Below are 17,914 nucleotides of genomic sequence, written 5' to 3' on the forward strand. Positions count from 1 at the left end.
TCAAGATTTTGTTCGGACATTCATAATTCCCAGAGGATGAACTGTACCGATACGTGTTTCTCTAATAACACCATGTTGCTGTACACACTGTCTTACACATTTAGTTTAAACCTTTGTTCAAGGATGAATTGCAATAACTATCTGACTTTCCTCTAGCACCATCCAATCTTTCCTCGTCATTTATAATTATTTATGACCAAAAGTGGTAAAAGTGGTTACCATCAGCCTCAGCTGTACAGTAATGTGTGTTTGTGGTAACTACTGCAGCAAAGTGTTAGCATGCTAACTAAGAGTATGAACAGGATCAACATTATAATTACTTTTCTATTATCTTTTCGGAGCATTTAAACTGAAATCACTTCACCAATTCATATATAAAAACTTAAAGGTAGGGTAGGTAAGAATGGAGAAACCAGCTCGAGTGCGCTAGAATTTGAAACTACCCAGCCGAAAAAAATCTGCCCCTTCCTTCAGACTTCCTTACAGAGAACGCGCACATGACCAATGAGGGCACGGGATAAGTTTGTGCACGAGATGGAAGGCTGACAGGCAGGTAGGCCATCCAGTTATTTTAGCCGGGCCGGCTCAGATGATTGGTCGTGCTTTTTACAGCGCCACGGCTTCCACAGATGACATTGTTTTATGTATTTATTGTCAAAGCATTTAATTTATTCATTGCTATCGGGATGTTAAGAGCATTCCATGGAATATAACAAAAAGTGTTTCTGAAGTGAATTACCTACCCCACCTTTAAGACTACACGTTGTTTATAGCTGCACAAGTTCTATTATATTGTTGAGCTTCCTTTTAAAACGTTTTCCAAACATGTATTTGGTGGCAGGTATAAATATCTCAAGTTATCAATAATCAATCAATAATAAAACACAGTTTTGCTTTTTTCTTCAGTCTGGATGTATTTCAGGTATGCAGGAGACATCCATTATTCAGCCACGGTGATCATTTATTGATTAAACCACCCTAAACTGTTAGGGGCTTTTTGTTCAAATACATTTGAATCTGTTATCTGTGCTGCTGTTTTGCCCGTCCTGTCTGGATCAGAGAGGCTCTTACATAATGCCATTTTGATATCCCGGGATTAGGCTGAGTTCCTCTCCACACACGGATGACGACTGCTTTTATGGCAAAAGGCTTAGAAACTATGTGATGTTCCAACGACGTGATGTTCAATCCCTGGTTTATTTGAGATGCCACAAACCTTTTAGTGGGCTGTAATCATATTGGTCATGAACTCTAGGGAGTGAGCAAAGAACATCATAATGCAGAGTGGTGGCATGATTGATTAGGATGGACTAGAACAGGAGAGATGGACAGGAATAAGTGACTCGTTTCAGGAATAAGTGACTCGTTTCAGGAATAAGTGACTCGTTTCAGGAATAGGTGACTCGTTTCAGGAATAAGTGACTCGTTTCAGGAATAAGTGACTCGTTTCAGGAATAAGTGACTAGTTTCAGGAATAAGTGACCCGTTTCAGGAATAAGCGACTCGTTTCAGGAATAAGTGACTCGTTTCAGGAATAAGTGACTCGTTTCAGGAATAAGTGACTCGTTTCAGGGGTGGCCAAACTATTTGATTGTTGGCCATAAACAACCAATTCAGGAGCAAAAGTTTAATAATAGTAAATACAGTTTTCAACTAGTTAAGTGCCCATTACATTCTTATGTGTAAATAAGTAAATAAAGTGTTTTCTTCATGGCACATTTAAAGGATTACAAATGGAGATAATAACCCATAATCTATAAATTCAATATTAATATGTGACAGATAAAACAGATTTATAAAATAGTTTTACTTAACTTAAAGGTGGGGTAGGTAATTTTGGAGAAACCAGCTCGAGATCGCTAGAATTTGAAAATACACAGCCGGAAAAAATCTCCCACTTCCTTACAGAGCCCCTCCTCCAACACACACGAACGCGCACATGACCAATGAGGGCACGAGATAAGTTTGTGCACAGATGGAAGGCTGACAGGCAGGTAGGCCATCCAGTTATTTTAGCCGGGCCGGCTAAAATGATTGGTCGTACTTTTTACAGTACTACGGCTTCCACAGATGACATTTCTTTAATGGTCAAAGCACTTAAGATATTCATTGCTATCGGGATGTTAAGAGCATTCCATGGAATATAACAAAAAGTGTATCTCTAGCCGGTTTCTCAAACTTACCTACCCCACCTTTAATCTAGGATGTGCAATGAACATGTAAAGTGCAAGTTATAATAATAATAAAGCTTTATTTATATAGCACTTTTCATACAACTCATGCAGCTCAAAGTGCTTTACAAAATGACATCACACGATAAAAACAAACAAGAAATTCCCCTCAGATTATTTGTTAAGAACTTTAAAAGGTACATGCAGCAAAATATAACATTTGATCAGATAGACACAAGGAGGTAAAAAAAAGTTATAAGAAATATTCTGAAGCTATGCTCAAATGTATCTTTAAAAAGTCAACTCAGGCCATTTGCAGATGTGCAGTTGGCCGGCTGGCTGTAGTTTAGCCTATCACAGTTTAGATAAATGAGTGTGTTGTTGGGCACAGAGGAGCAGGTGCAGTAACGGCTTGCAGAAGGTAAACGCTGCCACGCAGAGCTCCTAAAGAGGGGGAGTGCTGCTGCGTAAACACCGGACCTGACTGTGTACTCTGCAAACCCACTAGCCCTTGCCCTCTTGAGAAAAGCAAGCAATTAGTTTGAGGACGTGAGCTCAGAAACATGGAGTGTGATACGCACGGCTGGGGTGAATCTCCACGGATAAATACTTACAGTAGCTGCATTGCATTTGGAGAAAAAAAAACACATCTGACTGCACACACACACACACACACACACACGTACAGTAGACTGACGGTAGGCATTCACCTGCACACACACACCCTGCTGCAGGTTTCACTTTAGGCTCATGGCTGCTTTTGCTTGATCAGTGAGAGTAATGTAAACAGAGCTGAGCGCTGTGAGCCATCTGCCTAATGTCACTGTGGCCCATATCTGTCCTGCTCTGTCTGCTCACACACACACACACACACACACACACACACACACACACACACACACACACACACACACACACACACACACACACACACACACACACACACACACACACACTCACACTCACACACACAGCCCTCACATTGTCCTTTTTTTCTTCCTCATCCTGCTCCTTTCCACTTATATCCTTCCTCCCCTCAACATCTGTCAGTCTTCTCCTATATCTTTGTTGTCCATTATGCTGCCGGTCTATTTTCTACCCTTGTTTACTTTCTTCTTGAACTCATCTTTCCATTACACTTCTGTTTCTATTCTTGTGTCTGCAACACTTTGTAGACTATGTCGCCACCGGTCACCTCTATCCCCATTGCTATTCTTGATCTTTTAATAGCCACCATATCTATATTTCTGTTCCTGTATGCTCTTGTGTTTGAATCCAAGTCCCTCTAAAACGTGTTTCTTATGATATAATATAAAAGCTCTCTTCATGGCCAATTATAAGTTTGCACCCTGTTTTCTAAGTAACAATTTAAAATGGATTCTCTTTTGTTTTACCGTTAATGGGATTTTCTTAACTGAATTATAACATTTGAGAACACATGAGGATCAAAACATTGAATGTAGTTAAGTCATCTAAAGTGGTTGGATGGTGCTGAATAGAGTGTTATAACAACCAAGATACATGTGTTATAAGAGCTATCATGTGTTGTGGTGTCTTACATTTACATACAAAGTAAAACCACAGAACCCTTGGCCTTTGTGTACTTCCATTTGTACCCAGAAGATGTCAGTGTGTAAACGGTTCAGATCATAAATACTTCAGAAAGGATACAAAAGTAGAAAGATTCCAAACTGGAGTTTCTTTGCAAACACGTCTTGAGTTTTTGGAGAGTGAAAAGGAACATAAATGTTTAAAAAACTGTATCTTAAAGTAACCATGACAAAGGGTGCAATAACAGTCTGTCACCAGTTCCTTTCCCACCAGTCTTTAGGACTTCTTATGTCAAGTTCTTCCGGTAAATTGAAGCACTTGGGATGTTCTTCATATCTCTATCGTTATAACTCTCAGCCTCTCTGTTGCTCTCACTGTCAGAACCACTTCCACTATGATTTAAGGTTCAATTCAAACATGAAGGAATACCTTTTTATCACATTTTTACAACGTGTAGATCCTGTATACTTTAATCTGTCAGTCATGACTACGGTTTTGATTCATGAAACAATTTGTCCTCGAAGCAATAACAACATATCCGGAGAATTGAATCGTTTGTCTACTATGATGAGGAGCCATTTTATTTTACACCTGCTTACTTTTATGCTTAAACCCTGATTCATTGACTCCCTCTGTTACCTCACAGGATAAGCAGTATCCTCTTTTCCTTCCTTGTATCTTAAATTGACGACCTCTCCCCCCTCCCTCGTCTCCCCAGGTGAGCGCTAATGTCCTGATCTTCCTGTGCACAAACATCATCGGTATCTGTACCCACTACCCCGCTGAGGTTTCCCAGAGACAAGCCTTCCAGGAGACCAGAGGATACATCCAGGCCCGACTGCACCTTCAGAGGGAGAATCAGCAACAGGTGGGCCCACACACAGATACACACTTGTATATTTGTATATATGTGTGTGTATATATCAGAATCAGAAACAGGTTTATTACCAGGTAGGTTTACACATACGAGGAATTTGACTTGATGTCGTGGTCCATAAAAACAAGAAAAACACAGGAAGAGAACTAGACAAATATTACAAATAAACAATATTTATAGGTGCATTCAAGTGCTCCTCGGATTTTCCCATTTCCAAAGTTAGGTAATAATTCTTGTAACTTTGGTGTGTTCACAAGCTTTATGTATGAATGTGGAAACAACATACATGTTATAAAGATGTTTGTTTTGTTTTTTACAAACATATTTCTGACTACCATCTTCAGGATATTTGTTATTATTATTGTATGTTGTTTTGTTATTATAACTGTGTTCCCTTCTGTTGTTGTTGTCTTTTTTATGTACATAATATGGCACTCAATAAATACAAATAAATAAAATAAATGTTTTAATGTAGTTCACTCAAACCCATACCTGTTGCCTTGTGATTCAAATAAAAACACTTGCCATGTTGCTCGTAGTCACTAATATTGTGAATGATATAATCTATATTTTGTTTCTTTCTTTTGTGTGTTTTTTTGTTTTTCCAGGAACGTCTGTTGCTTTCAGTGTTGCCAAGGCATGTTGCCATGGAGATGAAGGCTGACATCAATGCCAAGAAGGAAGACATGATGTTTCATAAAATCTACATCCAGAAACACGACAACGTCAGGTCAGCCGGGACACTCACCGCTTTAATGTTTCACTTAAGAATTTACATTATACACACTTTATCCATTTTGTTTTCTGTTATAGTAGGAGCAGAAGCATTTGTGTAAGATGCCTCTTTGAGTAAAATGATATGAAGTACTATAATGTATCATTTCATGTCATCCTCTTAACATTAAAGCAGACCTATCATGCTCATTTCCAGGTTCATACTCGGGCTTTACCTGCTTTATTGTTTACAAAACACTTTCTCATACTGTCTGTCTCAAGACAACTGAATTCACCCTCTTTTGAACTTCATTTTAGCACCTGCTTTAAGCCTGAAAAAGTCCCACTTTGCTCCGATTGACTTGTGGGAAAAACTGAGATAAATATATCAAGCAGTTTGTGTAGATAGTAGGATTGGGGGTGGTATATTCTCATGAGCCTTTATGTGACATGGACAGGAAGGGGATCTCAATCTGAATAGTTTGATAAATCTCAATTTTACTGACCGAAGGAGCCCAAAAAACCTCAATTGGTTATTTTATTTCAATTTGCGGGCTAGTAGGCTCTCCGAATGCTAAAATGTTTTCAATCAAAAGGATGTGTTTTTGATCATATGTCTCCCTTTAAAATACATGTTACCATTTCTACCTATACAATTCAACACAGAACAAATCCTTTCCCTTAATCTTTCTAAGACAGACTCACAGCACGTTTTTTCCACTGAAACACACACATGCATATAGGCGTGCGCATGCAGTCATCAGCGGGTAGAGTGGTTTGGCAGAGTGGAGGCTAATTAACACTAGTGAGGGAATACTTAATCACCAGCAGCCAAGATAAGATAATCCCCAAAGATGGAGAGCTTCGGCACACATTCAATTACAGCACTGAGCAAACACTGCACATAGTCTCTCTGTCCCTCTCTCTCACACACACACACACACACACACACACACACACACACACACACACACACACACACACACACACACACACACACACACACACACACACACACACACACACACACACACACACACACACACACACACACATACACATACACATACACATACACACACACGCACGCACACACGCACACACTGGCACAGATCTCCTTCAGAAGAGTTTAAGGTCAAACTTCTCTCTCAAGGTCAGCAGCTCTGATTGTAACTAACTGTATTATAGTTCAGTTTTCTGCTGCGTAGGGATGGAAATATAATCAGGTCCCCGAAAAACTGCACAATTGCTAAACTAGAGACGCACTGATAATGATATCGGATAACAGGCCAAACCTGACTCAAACAGCTGGAGGATCTAATCAATTAGATTATGTTTATGTAATAAATCATGTCATATAATTCCTCTCTACGTCTGGGTTACTTTCTTGTTGATTCCTGTTAATTGTAAATATTTGTTACCAAGCATCACCTGTGCAAAGAAATACATTTATAAAACATCTTAATCAGTTGGGACAGAGACATTTTGAAGCCAGTTAGCAACCTTAGCACAGTCATTTAAATCTGCTTCCCCATTTTGAAATAGCTTTATTATGTATGTGCTTCTTTGTATCCTTTTTGGATGTGATATAATGTGTTTTAATGAACCCTTTTAATGGCTGATTTTGCCCAGGAAGAGACATTTCTGCATTTTTCATGCAAAGAATACACAAAGTATTTTCTCTTCTAGTCTATTGAAATATTGATTGTGTGTTTCTTCTCTTTCCACCTCTTTCATGTTGCCCTCAGTATTCTGTTTGCAGACATCGAGGGTTTCACCAGCCTCGCCACCCAGTGCACGGCTCAGGAACTGGTCATGACACTCAATGAACTCTTTGCACGTTTCGACAAGCTGGCATCGGTGAGTTTTGGGGTGTACTGGCCCTTTGAAAGACAGATATGATAGTTTACCAAAAATTCCAACTGTTGCTTTATTTTGGACCTCAGATACGTTTATTGTCACCTGTCAATCTAATTCTTTGTATATCTTTTATGTCTCCCCTTTTCTCTACTTCTCAGGAGAATCACTGTCTACGTATTAAAATTTTGGGAGATTGTTACTACTGTGTGTCGGGGCTGCCTGAGCCCCGGGCGGATCACGCTCACTGCTGTGTGGAGATGGGTGTCGACATGATTGAGGCGATCTCGTGAGTAGACACAATGTTTGAATACGTGTGTTTGTTTTGGAGTTAGTTTGTTTGATGTCTTTTGCAAAGTTTTGATCCTGGAAGAGACTCTGATCAGCTGTGTGTCTGCAGGCTGGTGCGTGAGGTGACGGGAGTAAACGTCAACATGCGTGTGGGGATTCACAGCGGGCGTGTGCACTGCGGTGTGCTGGGACTCAGGAAGTGGCAGTTTGACGTGTGGTCGAATGACGTCACGCTGGCCAATCACATGGAGGCAGGAGGCAAAGCAGGGTGAGGGAGATAAACACACCGTTTTTATAATAAAAGGACATTTTCATCACATTTAATTCATGATGTTTAATTATTTCATTACTTGTATATGTGTGTATGTAAATAAATATATATTTATTTATTTTTCCAGTGTTTTTTTTCACTTATTTATTTTTATCTTGTCTACTGATTTTGTGTTTTCTTTTATCTTTAGCTAAGCTTTCTCCTACTTTTCCATTTTTTTAAAAACTTTTTTTCCCTTATGTTGAAGGGATATCTGTTGCATAAACCTGCTCAAAGATATAAACTGCATTTGATTATTTTATGTATATTATTTCTTATAATGTCCCTGAACTATGTTATGGTAATTCTGCACAGTATGGTCTTGCATTACCAAGTTCTTCATTTACCAAAAAATAAATATATCCTTAAACCATTTGCACACTCAAACATAGACCCACAGCACACACGCACGTTTAACCTAAAGTTCCTTGTCTCCATGTAGGCGGATCCACATCACTAAAGCCACGCTGGAGTATCTGAACGGAGACTATGAGGTGGAGCCAGGCTTTGGAGGGGAGAGGAACGCGTATCTGAAGGAGAACAGCATCGAGACCTTCCTGGTCCTCGGCTGCAGCCAGAAACGGGTCAGTGCACAAAAACAAACACAGCTCAGTGAAACTGTAACACCACAGAATCTTCACGTGGATTTAGGCACTTATTGTCATTGACTGTGTTGAATGGGAACAGTTGGTGGAGCCTTCATGTTCTTCCCTCTGAGCAGAAGGAGGAGAAGGCGGTGATGGCGAAGATGCAGCGGACGAGAGCCAACTCTAACGAGGGTCTGCTGCCCCGCTGGGTCCCCGACAGAACCTTCTCCAGGACCAAAGACTCCAAAGTCTTCAGACAAATGGTGAGAATTCAAACCAACACACATTCCTTCATGGAGCCGGCTGCTGCTTCTCTCTGAGAGTCTTACGTTGTGTCTGTTCTCTTTCTCAGGGGATTGATGAGAGCTCCAGTAAAGACAAGTGAGTACTGATGCTTACACACAGGGCTGGGGAGGTTACAATGCTTAGAAGGTTATTCCAATACACTGAATCACCTGTTGTAATTAAATGTTTCACAATCAAACAGGGGTGTCAAACTCAAATACACAGTGGGCCAAAATAAAAAAATGGGTACTAGTCGAGGGCCGGACTGGTTCAATGTTTATTGCAAAAGTTATTGAAATGAACTTATTGCACATATTAAACCTGGAACTAACAAAGCTTAAATTATTGCCTATAAAAACAACATTAAACATTAAATAATCAGTTGCATTCATTTCTTACGGCTCTGCAGCTTTTCTGGAGTCATTTCTTATGAGTACATTTTCCCACAGGCCAACAACAGCTTCAAAAGAACAATTTCCCTCAAAGAAAGAACCAAACATGCCCTGTTGTCTCAAGAAAGAAAGTGCAGAAGGAAACATCCATTGAAACTCAGTTTGCTGCTCTGTGATGCACACTAAGCCAGATACTTGGCATCTCATCTCGGGTGCAAGTTCATCAATGTTTGGGGTCAGGCTCTGAGCTGAGGAAACCCTCAGGATTGAGTGAAGGTGTGCGTGCAATATACCAGCGGGCCAGATCTAATAGTAATTAGAAATTATCCTGCGGGCCAAAATGAAATCCACCAAGGGCCTGATTTGAGTTTGACACATGTGAAGTATGACATTATTTAAGTGTTGTAACTATTGAGTCATTTATTTACTTTTAAATAATTGAAAACTGTACACAGATCCCTTTTTATTTATTTCTAATGACCTTTGTCTGTTCTATGGATTACATGACTCCTGCTGCTTACACATGAATACTGTGGCAGAGCTCCAATGGATTTCTTTAACAACATGTCTCTCTCTGCAGCCGTGGTGTTCAGGAGGCGATGAACCCGGAGGACGAGGTGGACGAGTTTCTGGGTCGAGCCATTGACGCTCGCAGCATCGATCAGCTGAGAAAAGATCACGTTAAGAAGTTCCTGCTCACCTTCCAGACGTCCAGCCTGGAGAAGAAGGTTCAAACTAATTGCCTTAATAATAATAATAATAATAATAATAATCATCTGTTCTTTTTCAACTTAAGTATAATTCATCTATAGAGGAGGCTGTGACCTATATCTGACTCTCTTGCAGTATTCCAAGAAGGTGGACGATCGTTTTGGAGGCTATGTTGCCTGTTCTCTACTAGTATTCTGCTTCATATCCTTCATACAGATCGTCATCTTTCCACAGTGAGTCCTTTAATGTTTCCATACTGTATATCTTCCAGTATGTATTGTATGTATTAGGGTTGCTTTCACACCTGTAGTTAAGTTCATTCGATCTGGATTTATATGTTCGCTCATGTTTATGTAAAATTATAATGATTGAGAGGCGAAGTCCCGCCCATCTACTTCCGACCCATGGGACCTTATTTCGGAAAAATTATGTATTGAAGTCAATGGGGAGAGAAAGATTATCTTTCGATCCCGTTTGAATTGTGCCACGAATTACACATATGATGTTTGTCAATCTTAAAAAATGATTTCCATGTAAAGAAAAGTCACATTTTGTTGTAAAACTGTTGAAATATAAGACTATGAAAAATACGCAACTAGTAGGAGTACAAATCCCAGAATCCCGGTCCCGCATGCTGGCTCTTACGGAACCGACTAACTCCCCTTGTGTGTATGTACAGCTCTCAACATGCCCTGACTTGTTATTTTCACCTCTTTTAATACTTTTCGCCTCATTCTGAAAGAAAGAGGTGAAATGTACCAACGTGACGGCCGTCTTGGTGTGTGGTGCGAGACGGGAGATGTAGTTCATTGAGCGGTTTCACACAAAGAAAAGTGTTACTTCACAGTTTTACGACACATTTGTATTTTTTTTGACTTGCACAATTATCTTTTAAATTGACAAACATCATATGTGTAATTCGTTGCACAATTCAAACGGGATCGAAAGACTTCAACACATACTTTTTCCGAAATAAGGTCCCATGGAGGTTCTCCGGAAAGGGAGCGACTTCGCCTCTCTATTATATATTTCTCAATGATGTCCAGAGGAGACATCAAGTAAATCTTAGTGTAATTGTGTAAGCTCTATATATATACTGTATATACACAGTTCATTCCTTATATAGAAAACTTCCAATATGAAAACATTTCACGATGTAATAATGATGAATACATTTAATTTGAATTCATGCTAAAACAATACGTTATATAGTCGCCAACACAGTCAAGTGTTTGAAGAGTTTGACTGACATCTTTGACTCTGAACAGGTTTGATTTGGTGTCCTAAATATTTATCTATAAATGTTGATGTTATCTTTCCTGCAGCACCCCGGTCATGCTGGGAATCTACATCAGTATCTTCGTCATACTCGCCAACATCCTTTTCATCTGTGCCATATATTCGTGCATCAAGGTAGCCGAGCTTCCAAAACACAGATATTTTTATATTAATCATTCACTGTTTAACTCATTGTATTTGCCCCTAGCTCTTTCCAGCTGCAATGCAGACCGTTTCAAAGAAGATTGTTGAGTCTCGCACCAACAGCACCCTGGTCGGAGTATTCACCATTATCCTCGTGTTCATCTCTGCCTTTGTTAATATGGTAAGATTAAAGAGACGGCATGTGAGGGCTACCACAAAGCTACATACTAATACATACTGAACGTTTATTTTAAAATGATGGATGCAGTTCCCAAATTCAATGCTTCAATCCACATTTTTTTTAATCAAGCAACAAATAAGTTACATTCATACAACCCCATTTACAAAAAGCGAACTTAATATTCTCAATTGCTTAGGGTAATGATGTCATAAAATATAACAACCAACATTCAAAGTTTAATTTCAAAACCTCAATAGAAGCTACGAATGTGAAAACAGTCCTACAGCATCCTGTATCCACACGCCTCTGGTACTTCCAGTATGGCAACATTTTTCTTGTGCTCTGATGCAAATCCAGATCTATTCCAGGTGCTTTTCTAATCACCATAAAGATAACCAAATGACTTCTTGTTGCCAGAATTTCACAATGCTAATATATGGCAAGAAAAATGTTCCAAACTTCAGTAACAGGGAGAAAAGGCACTGGTAAATTGTGTGTGTGTGTGTGTGTGTGGTGTGTGTGTGTGTGTGTGTGTGTGTGTGTGTGTGTGTGTGTGTGTGTGTGTGTGTGTGTGTGTGTGTGTGTGTGTGTGTGTGTGTGTGTGTGTGTGTGTGTGTGTGTTGTGTGTGTGTGTGTGTGTGTGTGTGTGTGTGTGTGTGTGTGTGTGTGTGTGTGTGTGTGTGTGTGTGTGTGTGTGTGTGTGTGTGTGTGTGTGTGTGTGTGTGTGTGTGTGTGTGTGTGGGGGTGGCTGCCCGCCCTGCAGTTTGCCTGTGACACCAGGAGCTTGGCACAATGCGTCGCCGAGAAGCTGAACACCTCCGCGGCGCTGGTGACGCCCTGTTTGATCCGCAGCTTGAATGTGTCCATTGAAGGGGGTCTGGAGATCTGTCCGAGCGAAGGCCCCTCCTGCCCCTTCCCTGAGGTGAGACCATTGTTGGTCCTGCTCCTCACTGTTTGTGTTCACTTTGCCACTGTCTGAAATGTCACATTTGCATTTGTGTTTTTCTGAGATCTGTTGTTGATAACGTCTCTTTGTGATGCTGCTCTCAGTATTTTAGCTACAGCGTGCTGCTGACGCTGCTGGCCTGCTCGGTGTTCCTGCAGATCAGCAGCATCGGGAAGCTCGCCCTCATGCTGCTCATCCAGCTCACCTTCCTGCTGCTGGTGGAGTGGCCACAGGTTGCTCTGTTCGACAACGCAGACCTCTTCGTCACCTCCAATGCCATGTAAGTAACAGGTTGGAAATGTCAAAGCAGAGAGCATCACAGGATAAGGTTGATTGGACAAAACTGGACAGCTTTTCTTCGGCTCTTAAAGCGGGTTATTAAACCTCAAGACTTAATGAAAGTTGCCTTTAAATACTTGGTCTAATCTGAATCAGCAAACATTCAAATTTCAATAATTTGTTTTATTATGCTTTTGAATCCAAAATGAAATAATTCGAGGCCGATTCCTTAAGATGTCAATGTTTTTAAATGTAAGTTGACACAAAACTGGTCTTTTAAAATCTTTTGTTTAAGAGATTCTCAGTAGAAATTAGATCTCCAATTGAAAAAATGCTAGTGTCTACAAAAATATAGATTTTTCAATCAGTATTGAAAACTGAGGTATCTGATTGGCACCAACATGCAACGTTTTGAAACAATATGATTATTTGTTCCTTGCCATGAGTTAAAGCACACATGACTTTGAATCACATTATATTTATTTGAGTTATATGTAATTTTTGTATTTATTTATTATTTGATCTAATGTATTTGTTTTCCTTTTCAGTGATTTAAATCAAACTAGTGCTCAATGGTAAGACTTTTTATTTGTATTAAGACTATATATAATATCATAAGGATTATTATGTAATGACCAGCATGTTGTTTTTTTGTATTTGCGCTTTTAGGTCCAGTTTCAATGAAACTACAAACCAGTGGTAAGAATACATGAAGTGTCACTTTGTAAGGTTTTTAATCTCTAATTTCAAAGATTGTTCTGCATTAATATAACGCTGTGTCTGTCACTTTGCAGCCCATTCGTTGTGACCAAAGTGTCCCTGAGGGTCATGACTCCAGTGATCCTCACAGTCTTCGTCCTGGCGCTGTACCTGCACTCCCAGCAGGTCGAATCCACCGCACGCCTCGACTTCCTGTGGAAACTACAGGTATGTGCAGCGTCCACTAGAGGGCGCCATCTCACCATGTGAACTGCAAAACACATTGGCTTCACATTTCTGCTGATAAAAGTGATCGAGCTGTATTAGTTTATGAATGTCTTATAGAATATCTTTGTGTACACCTGACCCTACCTGACATTTTAATATATATCATTTGTTAATCAAACGTTTATGCTACAGTAAAAGCTATAAGAATTGTAAAGCATATATTTTCTAAATTCACATACTGTACTTTTTTGGACTTTAAGAGTAAGGCTGAAAAAGAATTTGCATGTTTTAAAAAAAACTTAAATTAGTAAATGTGTCATAGAAACACTTAATACATTTAGGGGGGATTTCTAGGTATATATACCATACATAAATAATATATTATTTGTATTGAATTTAGTTATTTAATGAGAATTGTTTAAAATAATTAACAATCTAAGGCTTCAGCCCACCTCAGTATAAACTAGCGTTGGGTTGGCAGTACTTCATAATTAAGGAATCACTATTGTTTTTTATACATTATAACAACTGAATAAAACTATAGATATATTAACTAAAACTGTCCTCTTCACTCCCAGGCCACAGAGGAGAAGGAGGAGATGGAGGAACTGCAAGCCTACAATCGACGCCTTCTCCATAATATTCTGCCCAAGGACGTAGCCGCTCACTTTTTGACGCGCGAGCGGCGTAACGACGAGCTCTTCTACCAGTCCTGTGAGTGTGTGGCCGTCATGTTCGCCTCCATCAGCAACTTCTCTGAGTTCTACGTGGAGCTGGAGGCCAACAACGAGGGGGTGGAGTGTCTCCGGCTGCTCAACGAGATCATCGCTGACTTTGATGAGGTACGCACATTTTGGTATACAGGTAAAGTTTATTGAGGCATGTTTTAAAGCTCAGTGTGAACATTCACCCCTAAATACAAAATACAGGAATGAGACGTTTTGGCTTAATTTTAAAGCTAATTAAAACATGTAATAATGAGTGTGTTGCACAATGGGATCACTCTCTGTTCTCAGATCATCAGTGAAGACAAGTACAGGCAGCTAGAGAAAATCAAGACCATCGGTTCCACCTACATGGCGGCCTCCGGTCTCAACGACTCCACCTACGACAAGGAGGGCCGATCACACATTATTGCACTGGCCGACTACGCCATGAGACTGAGGGAGCAGATGAAGTACATCAACGAGCATTCCTTCAACAACTTCCAGATGAAGATAGGTGCGCGAGATTCAAATGTTTTGAAATCGCATTCATTCAGTTTTTCTACTGTGATCAACAGGTAACAGTAGCTGCTTTGTCTTCCAGGTCTGAACATTGGGCCGGTGGTGGCGGGGGTTATTGGTGCGCGGAAGCCTCAATATGATATTTGGGGAAACACAGTCAATGTGGCGAGCCGTATGGACAGCACAGGTGTGCCTGACTGCATACAGGTAGGTGTCTTTTTACAACTATTCAAATGTAGTCCACATATATTAACATTTTCTAGCAACCAGTGTTAAAAACCTTCAGTCAGACCCTGGATTCTTGATATTTTGTAAGATTGAAGATAACCCCAAATGACTCCCGTAGAAATGTCTATAGTACATACAGTGTATGTACTGTAAGTCGCTTTGGGCACATTTTTTTAAATGTTTCTTATACATCTATGTTTTCCATTGCTCTCAGGTGACTACAGACCTCTACCAGGTGCTTGCAAACAAAGGGTACGTGCTGGAGTATCGCGGGGTGGTAAAGGTCAAAGGTAAAGGGGAAATGACGACCTACTTCCTGAACGAAGGGCCGCCCAACAGTTAGCAGCCGGGGCAGCAGCAGATGTCGGGATGTTCCCGCTGCGAGGACACAGCTCCACTGAGCGAGGACTCACAGTGTGAGCAATGGCTACAAACTAGAGACGCTATCACTTGAATCCCAAGTAAAGAGGAAAACAAACTCTAAAGACATCAAATGGAAAGTGTTCTTGATGAGAAGAAAATGTTCTCGTTTAGCAGCCATTTTGGCTCCAAACATGATGAAGGACGCGTGTTTTTCTCATGTCTAGCCTCTCTCTCAGGCTTCTTGAAAGATGCAAAGTCTGTTTATTTAAAACAACGCCTTTTAGCCTGTGTCAAAGAAGATTAACGCTGTACATAAGTCTACTTTTTATTTTACTTTGAGTTTTGTTTTTCTGATTTTTATTTTTCATTTCACATGACCTATGAAGAACAGGTACTCATTTTCTGTTTCTGGATTAATTATTTATTTTAATCTCGATGTTTTGTGCAAAAAGGTCCTTTATAAAAAAGTGTGAATACATACGTGCACAAATATCCAGTTTATTACACGTTTATAAGTGTGTATGTACATGCATATTTGTGTGTGTATGAATATATGTATAAACCGAGGAAAAATATATTGACCAAAGACTAAAGTATTCACTAAAAGCAAGGCAAGACATGTTTGATATGTTCTCGCAAAAGTCAGCAATGATCACCGCCTCTGTTTTTTAGGCAGAAGGCCTGAACCCTGTCTTTTTGGCAGCGCAGGCTGCTACATTGTTTTCATAAAATATATCAAATGTATTTATTTTGTCTGTCATTCAGGCAGCGGAGAGCTCTAAATTATAATGTTGCCCTCAACCTCTCAACAAAATGACTAAAGACGACTAAGGATGTGAGTAGAAGGTGATATCTGAAATCTATATTTTAAAAGTAGGATCCTCTTCATCCTCATTTCATGTCGGATTGCTTTCTTAGAGCTTGAGCAGCCGGTGTGCCGCTGGTTTCAGCCGTTACAGTATATATTGTCATCGACTGCTCCTTCCCTTTCAGAGAAGTATTTTTTTGGTGCAAATGGAAATGAAGGAATTTAGATCCAGAGCCATCAGAGGGGGAAGCCTCAGATTTCAACGCAGTTGTACCACACAGCCTGATTCTTCCATGAAGAAGAAATAAATGAAGGAAAGAAATATATATTGATTTTGACTGAATACTGTGCTTTGTAATCCTGAAGGGGCATAACTATTTTCACTGTGAGGTTTTTATGATAAGACAAAAACTGCTTTCTTGCCAAACATAACTGCTTTGAAGCATGTCTGATTGTGGTATCTTGTTTTCATTTTGGTTTGTTTTAACGTAGGGTATTTTGTATCACTTCTGTATCCATCATTTGTATATTCTTAATATTATTATTATTATTATTATTATTATGATGATTATTATTATTATGCTTATAATGATGATTCCATTCCAATGAAAAGGATCAAAGACCAGCACGCTTTCTTGTAAAATGCCAGTTGTAAAAGCTCAAGCTCACTGGTACCAACTGATCAACTGCAGCCAATGAATTCTGCTGTTCAACCCTACATGTACAATACAGTATTTCATGTATAGTAAGTAATAACCATTAGCTGCCTTTGCAGCAGAACCCGAGGGGTGTATGCTCACATAAGCATAGCAGTAAACACACATATACAGATGATTCACTGTGCTTTTTTAATTTATTTATGCCACTACTGCAGTATTGTAAATCTCAGTCAGGCTTTAGGTGACCTCTCCCTCCCACACATTCACTTCTCAGTAACATAGGATATCACTGGTGTTAGACTGTGTGAAGAGGACAGCAGAATTAATAAACCTAACCACATATTTCTGTATCCTGCCCACAATCAGTAGAAGTACTAATAGCTGAGTTTGATTGCCTTAAGTTAATATAAAACATCATAGAATAACTCTGACAGGGAACAGTGCCTGCCTGGACTGCTGATGATTGGACGAGAGATGGATAAAGGGCTTGTTGAGAATAATTTCCGGTGAACATTCTCATCATTAAACTCGATCTTGGTTTCTCCAGCTTCAACTTTTTGTAATTGGGAGAATCGGACCTGATTTAGCTCTTCCGCCACACTCAACACTGGCAACCAACAGTTGATCATGTTTGTACCAAAGCCAGCTCACGCAGCCTCGTGCTCAGTCCCCTCCTGAGCAGTGATATGTGGCCTCGGGGCGTGGTGGGAGCACCAGATGCGAAATGTAATGGAGATCACCAACTATGAAGTGAACTGTGACCAATGAAGAGTGAGTCATATAAGCAGAGTTTATCCAACGGACATGAGTTTTAAAAATGTGCATTGTATGTATTCTATTTCTATTGGCTGTCCATAGACTTGTGTTGATTGTTAACTCTTGGGATGTCTTTGGGGGGAACAGGAGAGGGGAGGAAGGTTGTCCCCCATACTACTGAAACACTGTTTTTGCTCAGGCCTGATGAATCCTTCCGTATGTTCTTGTTTTTATTTGTATTTTCCCTCAGTTGGAGGAGCTGAAAGGGGAGTGTTTTCTGCAAAACTGAAGGACATGAGGAGTTGAGGACTATGACTAAGAGAAAAAATAACATTTCCCCTTGAAGAAAAAAAATTAAAAAAGATCAATGGCT

At 39.9% G+C, this 17,914-nt stretch overlaps 1 protein-coding gene across 1 annotated transcript in view; it reads left to right on the forward strand.

Annotated features, from left to right (window-relative positions):
• The window catches only part of LOC117479566 (adenylate cyclase type 6-like), a 38,750-nt gene extending 20,836 nt beyond the window's left edge, over positions 1–17,914 (forward strand). Inside the window, exons 4-24 of the mRNA XM_034126645.1 lie at positions 4,441–4,590; positions 5,208–5,329; positions 7,062–7,173; positions 7,332–7,459; positions 7,571–7,729; positions 8,214–8,355; positions 8,493–8,621; positions 8,711–8,739; positions 9,616–9,763; positions 9,882–9,979; positions 11,072–11,159; positions 11,233–11,349; positions 12,113–12,271; positions 12,400–12,575; positions 13,123–13,149; positions 13,244–13,273; positions 13,369–13,501; positions 14,080–14,343; positions 14,518–14,722; positions 14,810–14,934; positions 15,170–17,914. Of these exons, the coding sequence (XP_033982536.1) occupies positions 4,441–4,590; positions 5,208–5,329; positions 7,062–7,173; positions 7,332–7,459; positions 7,571–7,729; positions 8,214–8,355; positions 8,493–8,621; positions 8,711–8,739; positions 9,616–9,763; positions 9,882–9,979; positions 11,072–11,159; positions 11,233–11,349; positions 12,113–12,271; positions 12,400–12,575; positions 13,123–13,149; positions 13,244–13,273; positions 13,369–13,501; positions 14,080–14,343; positions 14,518–14,722; positions 14,810–14,934; positions 15,170–15,298 (2,670 nt within the window). The 3' untranslated portion in view covers positions 15,299–17,914. The remainder of the gene's footprint in view (positions 1–4,440; positions 4,591–5,207; positions 5,330–7,061; positions 7,174–7,331; positions 7,460–7,570; positions 7,730–8,213; positions 8,356–8,492; positions 8,622–8,710; positions 8,740–9,615; positions 9,764–9,881; positions 9,980–11,071; positions 11,160–11,232; positions 11,350–12,112; positions 12,272–12,399; positions 12,576–13,122; positions 13,150–13,243; positions 13,274–13,368; positions 13,502–14,079; positions 14,344–14,517; positions 14,723–14,809; positions 14,935–15,169) is intronic.

This window comes from Trematomus bernacchii, unplaced genomic scaffold, assembly GCF_902827165.1.
Source record: "Trematomus bernacchii unplaced genomic scaffold, fTreBer1.1, whole genome shotgun sequence".
NCBI lineage: Eukaryota > Metazoa > Chordata > Actinopteri > Perciformes > Nototheniidae > Trematomus > Trematomus bernacchii.